This window comes from Salvelinus alpinus, chromosome 10, assembly GCF_045679555.1.
Source record: "Salvelinus alpinus chromosome 10, SLU_Salpinus.1, whole genome shotgun sequence".
Classification (NCBI taxonomy): domain Eukaryota; kingdom Metazoa; phylum Chordata; class Actinopteri; order Salmoniformes; family Salmonidae; genus Salvelinus; species Salvelinus alpinus.
In genome coordinates, this window is record NC_092095.1 from 45,158,066 (window position 1) to 45,181,888 (window position 23,823).

General features: G+C 44.9%; 1 protein-coding gene across 1 annotated transcript in view; it reads left to right on the forward strand.

Moving 5' to 3' along the window:
• Window positions 1-23,823, forward strand: part of LOC139532088 (NALCN channel auxiliary factor 1-like) — an 81,239-nt gene that overhangs the window by 53,758 nt on the left and 3,658 nt on the right. The window contains exon 2 of the mRNA XM_071329223.1: window positions 21,245-21,416. Within this exon, the coding sequence (XP_071185324.1) occupies window positions 21,245-21,416 (172 nt within the window). The remainder of the gene's footprint in view (window positions 1-21,244; window positions 21,417-23,823) is intronic.

The following is a 23,823-nucleotide window of genomic DNA, read 5'->3' on the forward strand; positions in this document are numbered from 1 at the left end:
TGGACACACACACACACACACACACACACACACACACACACACACACACACACACACACACACACACACACACACACACACACACACACACACACACACACACACACACACACACACACACACACACACACACACTGCTCACCTACAAAGTCAAACATATATTGTTTTCTCTATTGCCTTTTCAACATATAGTGCCTTCATTAAGTATTCAAACCCCTTGACTTTTTCCCCAAATGTTATTGTGTTACTGCCTGAATTTAAAATGGATTAAATGTAGATTATTTGACACTGGCCTACACACAATACCCCATAATGTCAAAGTGGTATAATGTTTTTCAATGTCTTGAGTCAATAAGTATTCAACCCCTTTGTTATGGCAAGCCATAATATGTTCAGGAGTTACCGTCTCACCGTGGAGGTATTTGACAGCTTTGAGGTTAGCCTAGCATCGAGAGAGAATTGCTTTGGGAAGATTAACGAGTTCATGTTTCCATGGAATATCGGTTACTGCTAAGGAGTATCATCTGCATTGATAGCTGTGCTTACTGTGGATCTTGTGAGGAAACCTGCACGGAACTGCTATACTTTGCTGAGGGAATATCTGTGAGTGGTGAGTAACCACAACGGTGGGGTGCTTCTGGACTTTCGTAATATTGTTTTTGTGCTCCAACGCGCCAACGGGTTAAGCAAGCATGAAATAAGTTGGACATGGGTTGTGCACGACTCATTGGGGTTTATTATTTTTATTTCTTCTGATGTGGTGCATTGAAAATGTAATAATACACATCTTTAACCTTATGTATGTTGCCTTGGTGGAGTCATTTACTGTTTCAATTTCATTTAATGCATGGGAAAGCATATCCTTATACAATAACAAAAATCAATAATCATTCTATCTGAAGTTAATACCCTAGTTGTCATCACCCTAGATAGTTTACAATAGGGATTGTTATTGGAGATGTCCTTCTCACCTAACATCCCATGCTGTTGAGATATTCTACGTAAGGTAATATCGTGAGAGTCAAATTCGAGCCTGGCGAGAGGGTTACAGGTACAAATAAAAAAACAGACATTTAATATCCCTTTGAGCATGGTGAAGTTATTAATTACACTTTGGATGGTGCATCAATACACCTAGTCACTACAAGGATACATGTGTCCTTCCTAACTAAAATGCCGGGGAGGAAGGAAACCACTCAGGGATTTCACCATGAGGCCAATGGTGACTTTAAAACATTTACAGAGTTTACTGGTAGGGTAGGATGATAGGATGATAGGATAGGAGATTGATAGGATAGGAGAAAACTGATGATGGATCAACAACATTGTAGTTACTCCACAATTCTAACCTAAATGACAGAGTGAAAAGAAGGAAGCCTGTACAGAATACAAATATTCCAAAACATGCCTCCTGTTTGCAAAAGTAATACTGCCAAAAATGTGGCAAAGCAATTAACTTTTTGTCCTGAATACAAAGTGTTATGTTTTGGGCAAATACAATACAGTGCATTACTGAGTACCACTCTCCGTATTTTCAAGCGTAGTGGTGGCTGCGTCATGTTATGGGTGTGCTTGCAATTGTGAAAGACTGGGGAGTATTTTCAGGATAAAAAATAAGTTGAATGGAGCCAAGCACAGGCAAAATCCTAGAGGAAAACCTGGTTCAGTGTGCTTTCCACTAGACAATAACCTAAAACACAAGGCCAAATCTACGCTGGACTTGCTTACCAAGAAGACCGTGAATATTTCTGAGTGGCCGATTTACAGTTTTGACTTAAATCTACTTGAAAATCTATGGCAAGACCTGAAATGGTTGTCTGGCAATGATCAACAACCAATTTGACAGAGCTTGAAGAATTTTTCATAGGGCAAATCAAGTCTGACATTTTAAAGTGGAAATTACTAACTTTAGAAGCCTTTTTAAACCTCGAATGCACTACACATTTGCATTTTCTGCTGTGTAGGAAATTTCTGAGCAACAAAAGAGTGATAAAATTAAGATCCTGCATCTGTAGAGAATAGTGTGTCATTTGTGATGCACTATATCTTTCCCCCAGTGAAAGCTCCAATAGGCTTCCAGGATGTGTAGACTGAGGAGATGGGGGAGGGGAGCATGAGCAGGGCAGGATGTGCCAGTACATCACTGGGGCTTCCTGCCATCCAGGACCTCTACACCAGGCAGTGTCAGAGGAAGGCCCTAAGAATTGTCAAATACCACAGCCACCCCAGTCATAGACTGTTCTCTCTACTACCGCATGGCAAGCGGTACCGGAGTGCCAAGTCTAGGACAAAAAGGCTTCTCAACAGTTTTTACCCCCAAGCCATAAGACTCCTGAACAGGTAATCAAATGGCTACTCGGACTATTTGCATTGTGTGCGCCACCCCCCCAACCCCTCTTTTTACGCTGCTGCTACTCTCTGTTTATCATATATGCATAGTCACTTTAACTATACATTCATGTACATACTACTTCAATTGGCCCGACCAACCAGTGCTCCCGCACATTGGCTAACCGGGCTATCTGCATTGTGTCCCACCCACCACCTGCCAACCCCTCTTTTACGCTACTGCTACTCTCTGTTCATCATATATGCATAATCACTTTAACCATATCTACATGTACATACTGCCTCAATCAGCCTGACTAACCGGTGTCTGTATGTAGCCTCGCTACTTTAATAGCCTCGCTACTGTATATAGCCTGTCGTTTTACTGTTGTTTTATTTCTTTACCTACCTATTGTTCACCTAATACCTTTTTGCACTATTGGTTAGAGCCTGTAAGTAAGCATTTCACTGTAAGGTCTACACCTGTTGTATTCAGCGCATGTGACAAATAAACTTTGATTTGACAAGGACAGGTCAAGCCAACAGAGAGGAGAGAGGCACTTCATGACTGCGCCATAATGAAAATCATCCTGACAATAACCGACAATGTGATTAATATTTTATGTTTTTTTTTCCCGTTTGTGGCGGGTGGCATTACCTCGAAGGAGCCGATAGATTTAATGCTAGCAGTGTGTGGCAGGGAATTTTGTCTGGCTCTCCAAATCAGGGGCATATGCTTTGCTTTGCTACACCACCCCACAGCCACAGACTGAAGAGAAGCACATCTGATTCAGTTGGGCCTCATTTGGTGGATAAATGGACTTGCCACGATGAAGTACATGCCTCAGCTTGATGGAGAGATAATTATAAACATACGTGCTATGCTGCCCAATCCAAAATCAGCCCCTAGCTCCTAGGCAGTGGTGTAAATTGGAGAGGATTGTATGGGTATAGGCAATATGGAAGTAGTTCCACCTTGCTATCTGATAGGTTAGGTATATTTTCAAATAAAATCAAATGTTATTTGTCACTTGCGCCGAATACAACAGGTGTAGACCTTCCACCATATTGCTCATGTCTATCCAGTCCTCACAGATCTACATACGTGGTTAGGGGATATAGGGATATGGGGTTAGGGGTTAATTTGGGATTGCATGTTACTATGATGTGATGGGGAATGGCGATGATGTACTGTATAGCAGATCACAGCTTTTGACTCATTCTTTATTTATACCAGGCAACAGATTTGGGCCTAATTTCTACAAAAACTAGCTCAATCCTTTACTTGCTGAACTGTGAGTACCAACTCAGCCAACCTACCCAGAGCTAAACTTCATTCCACAGTTAGCATAGCATTAGCCAGTTCCTTGCAACAGTCTAGCACATCAAACTAATACGATACCTCTGTGTCATTGTGTAATCTAATCGTTTTATTGGATTCTGCATCGCTGCCTGTATTCTCTAGCTTGTATTACCCAGTTTTTGTAGGATTTCACTTCAACATGTTCTTATACGTAGGCCTATAGTGCATAGCTTGCATAGCCGCCTAACAAATCATAATTACCAAGGTTATAAAGCCAGACTCTGTTGTGTAGTAATTGTTCTCTCTTCAGACACTTTTAGTCAAAAGATGAGGACCAACATGTTACGTTGACATTTTCTATAGCATATTCCTCAATAGTATTCATGGCATTCACACAATAGAAGGTGTTAGTGTGCAACTCTCAATTCCCTCCTCCTGGTGTGGTGTGCGCCATTCCTCTCTTTCCCGGGCAGAGAAGAACAGAACAGAAAAGGAGAGGAGGAAGAGCAGCATTGCATGCGAAATGATCTCGGGGATACACGTTTCGGTCCAGGCGAAAAGGAGAGGAAGGCATGCACGTGAGATAGAGACGAGTGAGAGAAGGAGGTAGAGAGAGGCAGAGAGAGAGAGAGCGAGTCATCAGTTCGTCTTAATAATCTCAATGCATGGACTACAGAAAAATATTATCTCCAAAACACTTGTCTACTATTGTGTATAGTGTTTGCGTCCTGTGTGTGTGTGTTCGTCATTGATCAAACTGCTTTTTCAACACAATGGATTGCCTGTGTGAGAGTTTGAGTTTAAACACACCTTTACAACCGCATGTTGTGTGTAAATACACTGAGTATAAAACATTAAGAACACTTTCCATGACATAGACCGACCAGGTGAATCCAGGTGAAAGCTATGATCTCTTTTTGATGTCACTTGTTAAAACCACTTCAATCAGTGTAGATGAAGGGGAGGAGACAGGTTAAGGAAGGATTTTTAACCTCTTTGATGTAAATCCCCTGTTTAGGTAACCTGCGCGGTTCTGGTACCGGTTCCCGACCTACTTTTTCATTTATAAATCGATCTATGTACACCGTAGATTGAAATCTGACACCACTTCTACCATTTAATTCACCCTTCTGACTGTCCATCAACTCCTGGCTGAACCCTACTTCACAGCCTCTAACAACACATATACCTGGAATCCTTACATCATAACCCAGCAGGAGAGAGTCGCTGTAGCACATTCAGAGATCGATTTATAGCCAGTATTCTAAAAATAAATTATGTTTGTCATAGACGGACAAGATTAATTTGAGATGAAAGGCTAGTTTCCAATGAAGTTCAGGAAGCCAAGCTACATCTCTATGAGACGTTCACATCGATGGGGGCAGATGTTTTGATCAAGAGAGACCTTTAAAAAATATGCAAATTTTCTGAAACACTAATTATACAAATATGTATTTTACAGTTATAAGGAAGGTGAAATCTTATAGTTAGTCGTTTAATAAATTATTTATACAAATATTTAGAAACATTGAAGCAATTTCAAGCCTTATATAGTTTTGTTGCAAAGGAAATACATCATATAAAATATTTCATATTTTCATATTTGTATCATATTTGTACTGTGTACTGTACTTGAGCTTGTGTCCTAAAAAGTGACTACACCTCAGCAATGTATAACTATCTTTACCAGAAAGGTGAGATTTGAGCCTTTCTTAGAGTATGTAGCATTACTAATTATTGTTTATGGCCCTCTCATGGTAAATAATTACTTTTAGATAATTAATTTAGTTACATTTGAAGCCTTGAGACATTTGACACATGGATTATTATGTATGTGTGCCGTTCAGAGGGTGAATGGGCAAGACAAAATATTTAAGTGCCTTTGCATGGGGTTTGTATCAAGAACTGCAACCCTTCTGGCTTTTCACACTCAACAGTGTGTATAAAGAATGGTCCACCACCCAAAGGATATCCAGCCAACTTGACACAACTGTGGGAAGCATTGGATTCAACATAGGCCAGCATCCCTGTGGAACACTTTCGACACCTTGTAGAGTCCATGCCTCGATGAATTGAGGCTGTTCTGAGGGGAAAAGGGTGGGGGGGGGTGCAACTCAATATATGTGTATGTGTTTGTATATGTACATATGTACATGTGCTTGTTGAAAATCTAATTCCAAAATCATGGGCAATAATATGGAGTTGGTCCCCCTTTTGCTGCTAGAACAGCCTCCACTCTTCTGGGTAGGCTTTCCACTAGATGTTGGAACATTGCTGTGGGGACTTGAGTCCATTCAGCCACAACAGCATTAGATCTGGCTCGCAATTGGCATTCCAATTCATCCCAAATGTGTTCGATGGGGTTGAGGTCAGGGCTGTATGCAGGCCAGTAAAGTTCTTCCACACCGATCTCGGCAAACAATTTCTCTATGGACCTCGCTTTGTGCATGGGGGCATTGTCATGCTTAAACAGGAAAGGGCCTTCCCCAAACTGTTGCCACAAAGTTGGAAGCACAGAATCGTCTAGATTGTCGTTGTATGCTGTAGTGTTAAGATTTCCCTTCTAATAAAATAGATAAATAAATAAAAATCATCAATCTACACACAATACTCCATGATGACAAAGCAAAAATAGGTTTTTAGAAATTTTGCCAAATGGATTTAAAATAAAAAGCAGAAACACCGTATTAACATTAGTACTCAGACTTTGCTATGAGACTCAAAATTGAGCTCAGGTGCACCCTGTTTCCATTGATCATCCTTGAGATGTTTCTACAATTGATTGGACATGATATGAAAAGGCACACACCTGTCTATATAAGTTCCCACAGTTGACATTGCATGTCAGAACAAAAACCAAGCCTTGAGGTCGAAGGAATTGTTCGTAGAGCTCCGAGACAGGGTTGTGACAGGGAACAGATCTGGGGAAGGGAACCAAAACATTTTTTGGTAACACTCCTCAGTAAAAGGCACATGACAGCCCGCTTGGAGTTTGCCAAAAGGCAACTAAAGACTCTCAGACCATGAGAAACAAGATTCTCTGGTCTGATGAAACCAAGATTGATTGATTAGAACAAACTTATCACATTTTATTGATTACTAGCAATTGAAAACTCAAGTCATGTGCAAACGCCAGACCATCCCCTTCAATCCCTGAAATGTCAATCTGGGTTCAGCCGTAAGGTTCTATCTTTTTTATTATTATTTAAATTTCAATGGAAAAGTACAGATATTTAATGGTGAAATAAAGAGAAAACCCTCCATTCTTTCAAATATATTCATTCATGTTCATCACACATTCGTTAAAGCGATAGTTCCTGAAAATGACAAATACATTATATCCTATGGATAAGTAGCAACATTCCTAAAGCTTAGCACTGGATGAGTAAACTGATATATTTTTGTGGTCTCTGTCACACAAAGAAACAGACGCCTCACAAGTCCTCAACTGGAAGCTTCATTAAATAGTACCTGCAAAACACCAGTCTCAACGTCAACAGTGAAGAGGCGACTCCGGTATGCTGGCCTTCTAGGCAGAGTTCCTCTGATCATTGTCTGTGTTATTTTGCCCATCTTAATCTTTTATTTTTATTGGCCAATCTGAGATATTACTTTTTCTTTGCAACTCTGCCTAGAAGGCCAGCATCCCGGAGTCGCCTCTTCACAGTTTTTCACTGTTTTTTGTGGGTACTATTTAATGAAGCTGCCAGTTGAGGACTTGTGAGGCGTTTGTTTCTCAAACTAGACACTGTAATGTTCTTGTCCTCTTGCTCAGTTGTGCACCGGGGCCTCCCACTCCTCTTTATATTCTGGTTAGAGCCAGTTTGCGCTGTTCTATGAAGGGAGTAGTACACAGCGTTGTATGAGATCTTCAGTTTCTTGGCAATTATTTTAAACCCTACCACCCTTCCCCTAATTTGAGTAAACTAATGGACAACAACACTTAGGCTTCTACTTCCAGCTTATACATACTATATACATTTTACGGACACAGTGTATTTTTACATTAGTTATCTTTTGTTTATTTTCAGTCCCATCCTTCAGCTACCCTCAACCCCTCTTCATTTAGCTGTTTGATATCAAAAATGTAGTACCACTTTAGGTATCATTTTTTTTTTAAAGTATTTGATAAAATATTGAAATTTGCCCATAACAACGCATTGAATAACACATTCATAAATGGCAAAAAAGACAGTAAAAAAATAAATCATAAGGAATAAGGTTTTGAAATGTCTGTCCTATATCTAGCAGATTTAAGAAAGCTCAGGGAATACGCATTGAACAAAAATATAAACGCAACATGTAAAGTGTTGGTCCCATGTTTCATGAGCTGAAATAAAACATCCCAGAAATTGTCCATATTTACAAAAAGCAACAAAGAAAATTGTGCAAAACTTGGTTTACATCCCTGTTAGTGAGCATTTCTCCGTTGCCAAGATAATCCATCCACGTGACAGGTGTGGCATATCATGAATCTGATTAAACAGCATTATCATTACACAGGTGCATCTTGTGTTGGGGACAATTAAAGGCCACTCTGAAATGTGCAGTTTTGTCACACAACACAATGCCACAGATGTCTCAAGTTTTGAGGGAACATGCAATTGTCATGCTGACTGCAGGAATGTCCACCAGAGCTGTTGCCAGATAATTGAATGTTAATTTCTCTGCTATAAGCTGCCTTTAATGTAGTTTTAGAGAATTTGGCACTACGTCCAACTGGCCTCATAACCACACATGACGTGTAACCACGCCAGCCCAGGACCTCCAAATCCGGCTTCTTCACCTGCGGGATCATCTGAGACCAGCCACCCAGACAGCTGATGAAACTTTGGGTTTGCGCAACCAAAGAATTTCTGCGCAAGAAACCATCAGAAACCGTCTCGTCGTCCTCACCGGGGTCTTGACCTGACTGCAATTCGGCGTCGTAACCGACTTCAGTTGGCAAATGGTCACCTTCAATGGCCACTGGCACGCTGGAGAAGTGTGTTCTTCACGGATGAATCACGGTATCAACCTCACCGGGCGAGCGGTTTGCTGATGCCAACGTTGTGAACAGAGTGCCCATGGCGGCAGTGGGGTTATGATATGGGCAGGCATAAGCTTTGCACAATGAACACAATTGCATTTTATCGATGGGCAATTTGAATACACAGAGATACCATGACAAGATCCTGAGGCCCATTGTCATGTGGCGGCATGTAGCCTAGTGTTCAAAGTGTTGGGCCAGTAACCGAAAGGTTGCTGGATCGAATCCCCAAGCTGACAAGATAAAAATCTGCTGTTCTGCCCCTGAACAAGACAGTTAACCCACTGTTCCCGGGTAGTCTGTCGTTGTAAATAAGAAATTGTTCTTAACTGACTTGCCTAGTTAAATAAAGGTTACACATGCCATTCCTCCACCGCCATCACCTCATGTTTCAGAATGATAATGCATGGCCTCATGTCGCAAGGATCTGTACACAGTTCCTAGAAACTGAAAATGTCCCATGTTCTTCAATGGCCTGCACACTCACCATATGTCACCCATTGAGCATGTCTGGGATGCCTTGGATTTACATGTACAACAGTGTGTTCCAGTTCCCACCAATATTCAGCAACTTCACACAGCCATTGAAGAGGAGTGGGACAACATTCCACAGGCCACAATCAACAACCTGATCAACTCTATGCGAAGGAGATGCATGGGGAAAATGGTGGTCACTCCAGATAATGACTTGTTTTCTGATCCACGCCCCTACCTTTTTTTTAAGGTATCTATGACCAACAGATGCATATCTGTATTCCCATTTATCCACACCCATAGATTAGGTCCTAATGAATTCATTTCAACTGACTGATTTCCTTATATGAACTGTAACTCAGTAAAATCTTTGAAATTGTTGCATTTATTAATCTGATGGCATTGAGGAGTTTACCACATAAGCCACCGGCTTCATTAATAAGTGCATCGACAACAACATCCCCACAGTGAACGTACATACATATCGCAACCAGAAGACATGGATTACAGGAAATATCCGCACTGATCTAAAGGTTAGAGCTGCCGCTTTCAAGAAGCATGACATTAATCCTGACGCTTATAAGAAATCCCGTTACGACCTCTGACGAGCCATCAAACAGGCAAAGCGTCAATACAGGACTAAGATCGAATCCTACTACACTGGCTCTGGCGCTTGTCGGATGTGGCAGGGCTTGCAAACTATCACAGATTGCAAAGGGAAACCTAGCCATGATCTGCCCAGACGATCTAGATGCCTTCTAAACTTGCATCGATGCAAGCAACACTAAACCATGGATGAGAGCACCAGGTGTTCTGGATGAGTAAGACCTTTAAACAGGTCAACATTCACAAGGCCGCAGGGCCAGACGGATTTTGGTTTACCAAAAGACTGCCTGGACTATCTGCATTGACCCTTTATGCACTAACTTTTTTGGTGCTGTTTATTATCTATCCTGTTGCCTAGTCACTTTATTCCTAGTTACATGTACATAGAGTATCTACCTCAATTAACACGTTCCCCTGCACATCAACTCGGTACTGGTACCCCATGTATATAGCATAGTTAATCATTGTGGTGTATTTGTTATTACTTTTATTCTTATGTGTTATTACTTGTCTATTATTTATCTATTTTCTTTCTCTCTGCATTGTTGTTGTCTACACCTGTTGTTACAAAGCATGTGATGAATACAATTGTGACCTGGTAGGGCTACTCGTGATTTCGCTTCAGGCTGAAGGTTCCATCTGCTCTTTGGGTCAGGTACTTGCAACCAGTAAAACTGCCCTGGTCTGGGCACTTGATCTCCAGGAGGCCATGGGTGGGGGTTGTTGTGTATTTGGTAGGTCAGACCAGATCCAAAGGGCAGCTCACCATACTCAGAAGGCACATACTGTTGCTCTGAGTTTGAGGCCAGCAAGGTTTACATCTGGCAGTTGCTTCCAATCGCAGCAAGGTTTTGCAGGATGTTGCTTGCAAACTCTTTACTAGGTAATGGTGTAGGGACTGGACAATAGAGGTTTGGCAAAACCCACTCACAAGTCCTTCGGACCTTGTTGGCAGGTGCATTGTCTTTCTTTGGTGGCTTTACTTTCAATATTTGAACTGTATTTACAGGTTTTTACTGCAGACCTGACGTATGCTTGGGAATGTGCCATGTTTGAGGCAAGAATGTTTTGCTCTCTTTTGGTGGAACAGATGTGTAGCCCATTTTAATGTAATGAGCTACGGTGTACAGTAAACCGACGAAATGGTTGCACTTTTCCTGGCCCTCATTGCAGTTCCATTTAGTCTCCATGATTTAGTCTCCATGAATGGACTTTCAGGGGAGTCATTTTCCTGGAAACAAAGTAAAAACAGAATTGAGTTAGACAAGACAACCTAATATTTATTTTAATACACCATAAGGGACACAGAAAGAAGAACATATAATGATATGGATTGTCCATACAATTCTATAAGCTATAACAAAGCAGAATCCAAAAGCAGAACAATGCAAAAAAGGCTACTTAGCTGAAATGTTTGATTATTGCCTAGATTTTAGAGTTTTCAGTAGTGCTAGGTTTAAATTTTTTTTTTTTTTTATTGTAACTGGTAGGTCCAAAATTATTCAATTTGGGTCTATTAAATCTAATTGAAGATCCATAAACCCTTTACATTTCAGCAGGGCGTTTAGCATGCAGATTTGAAATAATGTTGCAAACTGAAACAGGCTGAATATAAAGTTGATGTCATTTCAGCTACATTTTGAGTGACTATTGATTATTTTAATATTTCATTTTTCTGGATTCAAATTAAAATGGGAATTGGGTAGGTTTTGCATACATGCAGTACCTTCTAAATGTGGATTCCCTGGTTCATGGCATCCCAGCGCACGACTAGAATGCATACCACCACACTTGCAAGTAGAAATTGCCATACTCAATTGACACCCCCACTTACCTAACTGACCAGCAAACTATCTGAATTATGTACGGAGTCTCATTCTTTCGCATTGAGCGAAATGACCTTGCCCTCACATTACACCTGCCTGCCTCACTCCTCCTGACTGTGAAACCATTGGACGAGTCAAGATGACAAGCACAGCCACAACAACAGTGAACATTAACTACTTAACTACAAAGGTTGTATGTAGCAATACCTGAAAGTATTCAGTAATATTGTCAATGAAGTTGTTAAAATATCAACTTTACACTTTTTTCAACCTACAACGTTACGTTAGCTATAGCTAGCTAGCTAGCTACTGAGCTAGCAACAAACTGGCTGCAAAAACACGTATATATACATAATCTTACCTTGTACATTGTGAATGTAACTCCCGATCCAGTTACTGTAACCTTTTATTTGGACTGCCTTGGGCAGTCTGACATCTTCATCTGCCCATTTATCGATATAAGTCGATGTTATAGCCGGCAACAGTTGTAACTATGTGCACGTGTCATTAAAACTTCAAACATGATTGTGGTTTTGACTTCCGCGGTTCTCCCCTAGGATTTCCCACCTCAGCTTTGCTTTCGTTTCAAAATAGCGGCTGCGGCACTAAAGCGTATGGCTTTAAGCTATATTACCGTCATAATATAATAATACATGGAATTTAGCAGACACTTTTATCCAAAGCGACTTACAGTCATGTGTGCATACTGTAATGACCTGACTAGATCATAAATGAACAATTGTCCAGACAGAGGCTTGAGTTTGCGAATTGACGGTTTATTAAACCAACTTTACACAGGCTACTGTTTGGGCCGTAGCACACGCCAAATAGATGACAGATAACCCACAAGCCAATCGTGACCTTCTCTTGTGAAGCCCAGACGTAAGAGAGAGAGAACAAAGGCTGAACCTGGTCTTAACTTCCAATGCTCCACCCCCCTGCCCAACCCCCCTCCACGCCACTCCGCCAACCACCAGGATGCCCGGCATCAGAACATTCCAGGCATTCCCGTGATTGGCAGATAGCAGGTTGATTGACATGTCGGAGCCCGCGAACACTGGGTACTGGTCAGTACAACACAACCACCTCCTAGCCTAACACATAACACACAGCTGTCTGTGCGGGTCGCTACACAGCCCCCCCACCACAAAGTCCCTCGTCCCCGAGGGAACAAACAAAGTCTCTGAAGCGACCCGGAGGTCTCCTTTGCCTGCGTGGCCGTGATGGTCGCAGAGTGCCCCTCTGGGAACCAGGGGATGAAGGCAGGGATATGGGGGACAAGGAAGCGGGAACGGGTAATACAGTCCGTGGCTCTGGGGAACCACGCGGTGACACAGGGGGGGAGACAGGGGGAGTGGGCTGTCTGGAGCCTTGTCTGCGGCACCTGGGGGTGGGTGCCTGGAGAATGTCATTGCCAGAGAGGGGAATTGTGGGGGTTCCTGGGGTTTGGGGAGAAGAGGCCCCTCTGTATGGGGCTAACCTGTCCCGGTGCAGTGCCACCTTTCTCCCCCTGGGAGGAAGCTGCACCCGGTACACAACCTCCCCTACCCTCTCCAGGACACTGCAGGGTCCCACCCAGTGACTGTCCAACTTGGGGCATCTGCCTTTTTTCCTTAGGGGGCTGTAGACCCAGACCAGCTCCCCAGCCACAAAGTGCCTTCCCCGGGTGTGCACGTCATAGTTCCTTTTCTGCCTCACACCTGCATTCACCAGCTGCTCTCTGGCGAAGGTGTGGGCTGTCTCCAGGCGGTCCTGGAGTCTCCGGGCATACTCCGGCCCCGGAGGAACATGAGGGCTATCCAGGGGCCGACCAAACGCCATCTCCGCAGGGGTGCGGATCTCTCTCCCCAGCATGAGGAGGGCAGGCGTGCAGGAGGTGGAGTCTTGGACAGCGGAGCGGCATGCCATGAGGACCATAGGCAGGTGCTTGTCCCAGTCACGCTGGTGTTTGGAAGAGACGATGGCCAGCTGCTGTCCAAGCGTTTTGTTGAAGCGCTCCACAAGGCCATCACTTTGAGGATGGAGAGGAGTAGTGCGGGTCTTGTGCATACCCAGCCTCTCACACATGGTGGCGAACACACGGGACTCAAAGTTTCTGCCTTGGTCGCTGTGGATGGACTCTGCAGCTCCAAACCTGCTGAACATCCCCGCTGTCAGGGCGTCGACGATGGTCTCTGCCTCCTGGTCAGGCAGAGCATAGGCCTCGGGCCATTTTGTGAAATAGTCCATGGCCGTGAGCACCCAGCGGTTTCCACTGTCTGTGGTGGGGAACGGCCCAACTACATCCACTCCCACCCTCTCCATGGGAGCCCCCACTGGGAACTGTTGGAGCTGAGCATGAGAGCGGCCTGGGGGGCCCTTTCTCGCTGTGCAGTTGTCACAGCGGCGACAAAAGTCCTCCACATCCCTCTTGTGCTGCCCCCAGTAGAAGCCCTGACGGAGACGGCGCAGTGTTTTTGTGACCCCAAAGTGTCCAGTCCCCACCCCCCCATGAGTACTCTGGAGCACAGCCTCCCGCAATGCTTTTGGGACCACCACCTGCCACCTCTCCTCTCCCGTAGCTGACTCCTTCCATGCCCGCTGGAGCACGCCATCAGCCAGCCGCAGTCTCTCAAACTTCGACCACAACCCTTTGGTCGCGAGTGAGAGCGCTGTCACCTCTTCCCATGGTGGCCTCACCTGCGCCTCTACCCACTGTAGCACTGGCTGTAGGTCTGTGTCCCGTCCCTGCTGCTGCCGCCATTCAGCCACGTCGACAGTCTGCAGCTCACAGCAGACAGGCCCGCTCGCCCGACACACTGTGGCACAGACACCCTCCTCTGCACGCAGCTCTCTCTCCCGTCCCTCTCTCCGTTCACAGTGGCGGCAGCCGCCTGCAGTACAGGGCCGACGGGACATGGCGTCGGCGTTGGAGTGGCGTGCCCCTGCCCTGTGCACCACCGTGAAGTCATACGGCTGAAGCTCCTCCAACCAGCGTGCCACCTGCCCCTCTGGCTCTCTGAAAGACATGAGCCACTGGAGAGCAGAGTGGTCAGTCCTTACAGTAAAGGGCAGACCACCCAGGTAGTACTTGAAGTGTTTGACGGAAGCCACAACAGCCAAGAGCTCCCGCCGGGTGACACAGTAGCGGCGCTCATGTTTGTCAAATGTTTTGCTGAAGTACGCCACCACTCTCTCCCCCTCTGGCCCCACCTGGGCCAGCACCCCACCCATGCCCACATTGCTCGCGTCTGTGTCCAGGATAAAGGGCAAGGTGAGGTCAGGGGGGGCGAGCACGGGGGCCTCGATCAGTGCACGTTTGAGGGTGTTGAACGCCTCCTCAAACTCCACTGTCCAAGTGAAAGCCTTGTCCTTCGGCAGCAGGCGGTTCAGTGGAGCAGCAACGCTTGAGAAGCCCCGTACAAACCTCCTGTAGTACGAGGCCAGGCCCAGGAAGCTCTTCAGCTGACGCTGGTCGGTGGGGGTGGGCCAGTCTCTGACAGCCCCTACCTTGTCCTCCATGGTGCTGATCCCCTCCTTCCCCACTCGGTGGCCCAAGAAGGACACCTCTCTCCTCATGAAGTGGCACTTCTCTGGGTGGAGCTTCAGACCTGCGGCAGCCACCCTCTCCAGCACACGCCGTAGCGCCCCCAGGGCTGACTGGAAGGAGCTGCCATGGGCCAGGATGTCATCGAGGTATACCAGACACTGCTGTCGGGGGATGCCATCCAGCACCCTGTCCATCAAACGCTCAAAAGTAGCTGGAGCGTTGCACAGGCCAAAGCACAGGACCTTGAACTGCCAGTGTCCTCTGTTAGTGGAGAACGCAGTTTTGGCTCTGGCCTCTGGGGAGAGGGGCACCTGCCAGTAGCCACTGCGGAGGTCTAGTGAGGAGAACCAGGAGGACCCCCTAACCAGGTCCAGCGACTCATCGATACGTGGTATGGGGTATGAGTCCTTCCTGGTTACCTCATTCAGCCGCCTGTAGTCCGCACAGAACCTCAGCTTGCCCCCCTTCTTCGGAACCATGACGACTGGCGCCGCCCAGGGGCTGTCTGAGGGCTCAATGAAGTCTGCCCGCTGCATCTCCAACACAGCCTTGTCTGCCGCCTCCTGGCGTGCCAGCGGGATACGGCGGGGACGCATCTTGATGGGTCGAGCATCACCTGTGTCGATCTCATGCTGCACCAGATGAGTCTGACCCACCTCTTCCTCACTCAACGCAAAGCTGTCTCTGAATTCAAACAGCAACTGCCACAACCGTTCCTGCTGCTCGGGGTCAAGACCAACACAGTTCCTCCCCCATATCTCCCTCACTGCAGACAGTGTCCTCTCCTCTCCCATCTGGGGTAGCTGGGCTGGGGGGGTGCGGCCCGGGCTCACAGAGGGCTGTGTCATGGAGGTAGCTGGGGGAATGTAACACACCGCCGTAGGTGAAAGGGGGACTGGGGAAAAGTCACACACAGCTGTGGGGGAGGGGGCGCAGCCATGAGTCTCTGCTGCTTTAACTGTTGGAGTAAAGGGTTTGTTGGGTTGAGTGAATGTGACATTAGGGGGGGCCATGGTGACTTCCGTCCCTCCCTGGAAGCTCAGTGTGCCCCTATTTAGGTCTAACTGGCAGCCTGTGCTCCTAAGAAAGTCCAACCCCAGGATACAAGGGTCCTGCACAGCCGCCACCCACACAGGATGACGCACAGTCCTGCCCCCTACTGTCAGAGTCATTATTCCCTTCCCTTTCATGGGTGCCAGCTCACCTGTGACTGTGCGGAGCTGCACAGTTGTAGGCTCACACTGAGTCCAACCTGGCACAATATCTGGCCTCACCAGGGTTACTGTGGACCCAGTGTCCACCAGGGCGGAGCAGGGCACCCCCTCCACAGTGACAGGGACATGACAAAAGTCCCCAACACAGGTCCGGCCCACCACAACAACAGGCTCCATCCGCTTGCCCTCGTCTGCTTCTGGGGGAAGTGGAGCCTTGCTTCCCCGTCTGTGCCGGTGGGCTCCTCCTGAAGATGATGGTGGTTGGGATAGAAAGCCAGGGGTCCGCACTACCCGGTCTATGCGGACCCCGAGCCGTTTCCCTGAGCTCTGGGGGACATGGGGCAATCTCGGCGCAGATGGCCTGGCTGGCCACAACCCCAGCAGACCCTGGGACCAGGGCGTGTGTTTCGTGCCGCCTGTAGCGACACAGCACGAATGAGTTTTGTCATTTCGGCCACCCAAGCAGGCTTTTCCGGCTCCGGGCTGCTCTGCCCCCCAGCTCGCACAGAGGGTGTGTCTCCCTGCACCCCCACCAAAGCCCCAGCTGAAGCCCCAGCCCACACCAGCTCCCTCTCCAAAGCCATCTCCAAGGCTGTCTGCAATGACTCAGGATGAGCCAGCTGGGTCTGTATGCGCAGCTCCGTAGGAGAGAGCGCCTGTATGAACTGGTCCCGTGCTAGCTCGCTCTGCACGGAGGAGGGCATGTGAGCATATGCCCGCCGAGAGAGGCTCTCAATGTCATTAGCTAGCACCCGTAGAGGCTCTCCAGGCTGCCTGCGTCTATTACTCAGTTCGGAGCGCAGTAGCCCGGGCTGTACACACTGTCCATAGCGCCTCCTCAGTGCTCCCACTAAAGCACCATAATCATGCCTGTCCTCGGGGCTAATCAATATCAAACAGGCCAGAGCTTCATCCGTGAGGCATAAAGCCAACTGCAGTGCCCTTTCTTCATCCGACCACCCCCTAAAATGAGCTAACAGTTCAAACTGAGCATGAAAAGCTTCCCAATCCGCCTTACCGGAATACTTTGGGGTCTTAACAGATACGGACGCAGCCGGGAACTGGGCGCCGCCATGTTTGTTTACATCCTGAGCCCCAGATTCCTCGTCACGCCGCGTCGACGTCACCACTTCGGTCCGCCCACCAGAATCCGCGCGAAATACAGTCGACGAAGCACTCATGCCCGCTTCAGCCGCCATCGCTCTAACGTCCTCCCTCAAGCGGCCTCTGCGCTCCGACGCCCTGGCGATCTCCTCAGACAGAACCCCCGACGTCCATTCACACGCACCTCCTTGGCCATAATCGTCCCCTACCTCCACCTTCACTTTCGGATTCCCTCGAAGCATTTTCAATCCCCGTTCTCACCTACGGTAGCTAGCCACATAAGTCAGCTAGCTAGCTGGCTAACTTGTATCAACGTTTTTACTTCTGACACCAATGTAATGACCTGACTAGATCATAAATGAACAATTGTCCAGACAGAGGCTTGAGTTTGCGAATTGACGGTTTATTAAACCAACTTTACACAGGCTACTGTTTGGGCCGTAGCACACGCCAAATAGATGACAGATAACCCACAAGCCAATCGTGACCTTCTCTTGTGAAGCCCAGACGTAAGAGAGAGAGAACAAAGGCTGAACCTGGTCTTAACTTCCAATGCTCCACCCCCCTGCCCAACCCCCCTCCACGCCACTCCGCCAACCACCAGGATGCCCGGCATCAGAACATTCCAGGCATTCCCGTGATTGGCAGATAGCAGGTTGATTGACATGTCGGAGCCCGCGAACACTGGGTACTGGTCAGTACAACACAACCACCTCCTAGCCTAACACATAACACACAGCTGTCTGTGCGGGTCGCTACAATACATTTTGTTGGTCCCAGGAATCAAAACCACTATCCTGGCGTTGCAAGCGCTATGCTCTACCTAATGGGCTACAGAGGACCACCATCAAATGGCCACAATAATTGAATGACACACAATATTTGGTTCAGGACTCCAGCCCTGTAGGTTCCTGTGATTCACCAATATTAGCTTTACACTTTTTCAAACAAAAAATAAGAAATACATGGACTACCTTAAATGAAGATAGCCACAATGGTACTGCCCATAATGTCACAGATGCCATAATGGCACAGATACTCTCTATGAACACTGCAGACAGTTTTGTGGGAGGCCTGGCCGAAGCTGTCCATGATGCTGAAATGGACAGTGCCGCTTTACAGTCAGTCTGGTGGAAGTCTAATGTAACCTGATAGATGCTGTCCGTGGTGCTGAAACAGTGATGTCCTTGGGAAAACTGGTGTATATTTATTCACAGTTAAAACAGACATAGCTTTATCTAACTGTGTTCCTGAGGGTGTGTGTGAATAGATGAGGGTGTGTGAATAGATGAGTGAGTGTGTGTGTGCGCGTGTGTGTGGGTGGGTCCGTGCCTGTGAGCATGTGCTTCTCATTCAAATGCAGTTTGTCCTCAAAACCCCCTGTGTTTGGTAATGTAAAGGAGTGCTGTACCGTTTACGTCACAGATGGAGAATGAGCAGTGATTATGTTTTCTTCTCTGGTAAACAATTCTTAATCTCTTTTATGAGTTAGAGTTGTGTTCAGGTTACTCCAGGGCCAAACTCAGCATGGCACAATGTTATGGAATGTTCAGTTAGAAATACATTATGAGAACAGACATGCCTCTCATACAGTATATGTAGGGTAAGGAATAATGTCTGCTTTATTTGTGGCATTTCTATCTGCAACATTTAGTGTTTTGCACACTCCTGAACATGACAAATATCATTGCACCAGTTGTTAATCACTTGCCTTTTTCACTCTTTGTTGTTTCTCCTCTGAATGGAGCATGGCCATGCTGAAGCCATTGGAAAAAGTGGCACTTAAATTCTGACCTTGGCTCTCAGCCAATGACGCGGGCCGTTCGGGTCGATATCATCATTATCGCTGTTTAGCATGCTCAAAGACTAATTTACACTATAACTCCTAGGAAACTTTGCCAGCTCTGATCCCTTGACCTTTACTATTGTGTGGGCTTAGATACACCAATCCACTGAAACACAAACAAAACAGTCTGATTACCAGCAATGATGAGAGGGAGGAGGTGAGGGCCCTGGAGGAGTGGTGCCAGGGAAATAACCTCCCTCTCAACGTCAACAAAACGTAGGAGCTGATCTTGGACATTGCATGCTGCTTTACTCATTTCATATGTATATACTTTATTCTACTGTATTTTAGTCAATGCCACTCCAACATTCCTTTATGCATTTCTTAATTCCATTCTTAAAAAATATATATTTTTAATTGAACCTTTATTTAACTAGGCAAGTCAGTTAAGAAAAATTCTTATTTACAATGACGGCCTACCCAGGCCAAACCCGGACGACACTGGGCCAGTCATGCGCTGCCCTATGGGACTCCCAAGCAGGGCTGGATGTGATACTTTTAGATGTTTGTGTATTGTTGTGAATTGTTAGATACTACTGCACTTTTGGAACTAGGAACACAAGCATTTCGCTACACCCGCAACAACATCTGCTAAATATGTGTATGTGATTTCATTTCTTTTTATAGTCAATCCCTGATAGATACATTATGCATTTTTGTGTGAAGGTAGTGTCATATACTGGGAGAAAAGGAGATTGCACTGGGGGATGGGGGCCATTGATTTGTTTAAGGGCGGAGTCGGTTGTACAGTGCATTGGCAGTAGCAGCACTATGAATGGTGTTGTGTGGCTCAGTTGGTAGTGAATGGTACTTGTAATGCCAGGGTTGTGGGTTCAATTCCCGCTGGGACTACCAATATGAAAATGTATGTATGTACTATTATAAATGTCATACTTTATGGGGCTTGGCTGGGTATCAGAGAACCTCATCCTGAGGATCAATTAGGAAGAGATATTCTCCTCTGCTGGTTGTCTATAGGTAATAGCAGCAAGAGTAGGAGTGCTGAATAACTGAAAGCTTTATGAACACAGGCCCAGGTGATTCCAAATACAATGTACTGAACAGTAATTAGTAGAATCGTTGAGTTCAAAATTATTTTCTTACTTTCCTTAGGTTCTGATACTGCATAATTGGACATTTAAAAGTGATATGGCAGCAACCCCACCCAGCCTTCCTTGGGTTGTAAAATTCTGGTAACTTTCCAAAAGTCCCAGTTTTCCAGGAGGTTTGCCATAAGCTACTTCCGGCTTTTCCTCTCCTAATACCAATCATCTCCAACCACTATTATGGGAAAACTGGGAAAATTTGTGAAAGTTACTGGAATTTTGTAACTCTATACCTTCTGCTATTCTTTTCATATTGTTTTCATATACTCCTTTTAGGTATCATGTAAGTAGGAAAGTAGTATAAGAGGAAGGACATAAGTACAAGTAGTATGAGAGGAACCTTGCCTCTGTATTTACCAAAATAGCTCAGCTATGGCACACTGCCACAACTCCTTGTTCTCCTCAAGATACTTTAATTACATCAAAGCACTCCTAATTACAACAAATATGATTTAGTCACATGTCATGGGTGGATTACATTGACAATTGATGATTGGCATCTGGTTGTCTTTTATACAGTCATGTATCGCTAACACATATCAATTTATAAGGCTGAATCACATCGAATGGGATTTTGCAAGATCTGTGAGAAATTGTTAAATCTCTGTTTCTGAAAGATTCCTATAGTATTTTCTGGAAATATGTGTACTGAAAAATCTCTGGTTTTGAAGATAGGATGGATGTTATTTACTAACATTCAGAGCCAAACAGAAGACAACTGAGATCTTTGTTTTTGAACAGACATAGCTTAGTCTGGATGTCAAAGTAATAGTTTGCTTATTTATGATGTGCTAAAATTGAACTTCCCCTTTAAGTTGTTTGAATTTACAAATGGGTTTAATTTGGTTTAACTAACAAGCTCTATCTTCTACCTCTCAGGTTGCCTACAAACCGTGGCTGTGTGCACAGTATTTCCCCACCACACAAAGGCATTGTGGAAGGACAGTACCTTGTCTCCAGTACTGCCTTGAGGTTCAGCAGAGGTGTCCCTTCATACTACCGGACAACGACGATCTCATCCACGGAGGAAGCCCCAGCTTCATATGTACAGGTGGGTGTGGTGGTATGGACTGATCAATCAATCAGTCAATCAATCAAGTGTGATTTGTAGCCACAGCTTGTACGGGTGGGCGTATATTCACTCTAGGGCTATGCTGTTTAGCTGAGATGCACCATGGATCTAGGAAATATGGGCTTGTGTCAATTAATTTTGAAATGTACTAATTTTAGGAATTTATTTGCACTCCTATGTCCACTGACACGAATTTAGATGGAATTGTATGTTCCAGGATATATTTAATTGTGCTCTTGTGCCCCTGATGATCCCTTGTATAATAACTTTTCAGTGGTATCGATAAAGTTGTATGGTTTTGAACTCTGGTACTCAAGCCAATAATGAATTATAGTACTTGTCACTAGCGACATCTAGTGGACATATAAGGCAGTGTTAGTAAAATCAATGACACTTCCCTCTCAGTGTAAAGTGTATTGCTGAGACAGTCACTGTGATGGGGTACAACTCCACTGTAGTATTTTAATATTCCACAGTGATCAAGACAGAACCAGAATAACATGACCTGTCCTGATTTGATCTCAGTGGGGTGCTCTGTCATTTCCTCCCTCAGCCCCAAAAATGTTAATTATTTCAATACCGTAATTAGAACAGCCTTTGATATTTTTGTATTACTTGTGCGTCAGCGATTAAATGGTAGGCTTTGCCTTTTGAGATCCCCGTTTTCTGATGCTCATTTGATGTCTTCATTTTGTGTAAACTGGCAGTTGATTTGAAGAGAGATTACACAAGTCTGACATCAAATCAAATCACATTTCATTGGTCACATACACATGGTTAGCAGATGTTATTGCGAGTGTAGCAAAATGCTTCCACTTCTAGTTCCGACAGTGCAGTAATATCAAGCAAGTAATCTAACAATTCCACAACAACTACCTAATACACACAAATCTAAGGGACGGAATAAGAATATATAATTATATGGATGAGCGATGACCGATGACCGAGCGGCATAGGCAAGATGCAATAGATGGTATAAAAATTGAGTAAAAGATGGAAGTTTACATACACCTTAGCCAAATACATTTAAACTCAGTTTTCACAATTCCTGACATTTAATCCTAGTGCAAATTCCCTGTCATAGGTCAGTTAGGATCACCACTTTATTTTAAGAATGTGAAATGTCAGAATAATAGTAGAGAGAATGATTTATTTATTTCAGCTTTTATTTCTTTCATCACATTCCCAGTACGTCAGAAGTTTACATACACTCAATTAGTATTTGGTAGCATTGCCTTTAAATTGTTTAACTTGGGTCAAACGTTTCGGGTAGCCTTCCACAAGCTTCCCACAATTAGTTGGGTGAATTTTGGCCCATTCCTCCTGACAGAGCTGGTGTAACTGAGTCAGGTTTGTAGGCCTCCTTGCTCCGGACGCTTTTTCAGTTTTACCCACAAATTCTCAGGGCTTTATGATGGCCACTCCAATACCTTGACTTTGTTGTCCTTAAGCCATTTTGCCACAACTTTAGAAGTATGCTTGGGGTCATTGTCCATTTGGAAGACCCATTTGCGACCAAGCTTTTAACGTCCTGATTGATGTCTCTAGATGTTGCTTCAATATTTGCACATAATTTTCCTTTGCTGTTGTTCTGGGATTGATTTGCATTTTTTGCACCAAAGTACATTTATCTCTAGGAGACAGAACGTGTCTCCTTCCTGAGCGGTATGATGGCTGCGTGGTCCCATGGTGTTTATACTTGCGTACTATTGTTTGTACAGATGAACGTGGTACCTTCAGGCATTTGGAAATTGCTCCCAATGATTAACCAGTCTTGTGGAGGTCTACAATTGTTTTTTTGAGGTCTTGGCTTAGGTCTTTTGATTTTCCCATGATTTCAAGCAAAGAGGCACTGAGTTTGAAGATATACCTTGAAATATATCCACAGGTACACCTTAAATTGACTCAAATGATGTCAATTAGCCTATCAGAAGCTTCTAAAGCCATGACATCATTTTCTGGAATTTTCTAAGCTGTTTAATGGCACAGTCAACTTAGTGTATGTAAACTTCTGACCCACCAGAATTGTGATACAGTGAATTATAAGTGAAATAATCTGTCTGTAAACAATTGTTGGAAAAATGACTTGTGTCCTGTACAAAATAGATAAACAAAATAAATTGTCCAAAACTATAGTTTGTTAACAAGAAATTTGTGGAGTGGTTGAAAAACTAGTTTTAAGTTTAAGTTGAGTTTTATTGACTCCAATCTAAGTGTATGTAAACTTCCGACTTCACCTGTACAAATGGGATGAGTAATTCAAGATATGTACAAATTATTAAATTGGCATTATTAAAGTGACTAGTGATCTATCTATACGTCTGTATGTAGGCAGCAGCCTCTCTGTGTTAGTGACGGCTGTTTAACAGTCTGATGGACTTGAGAT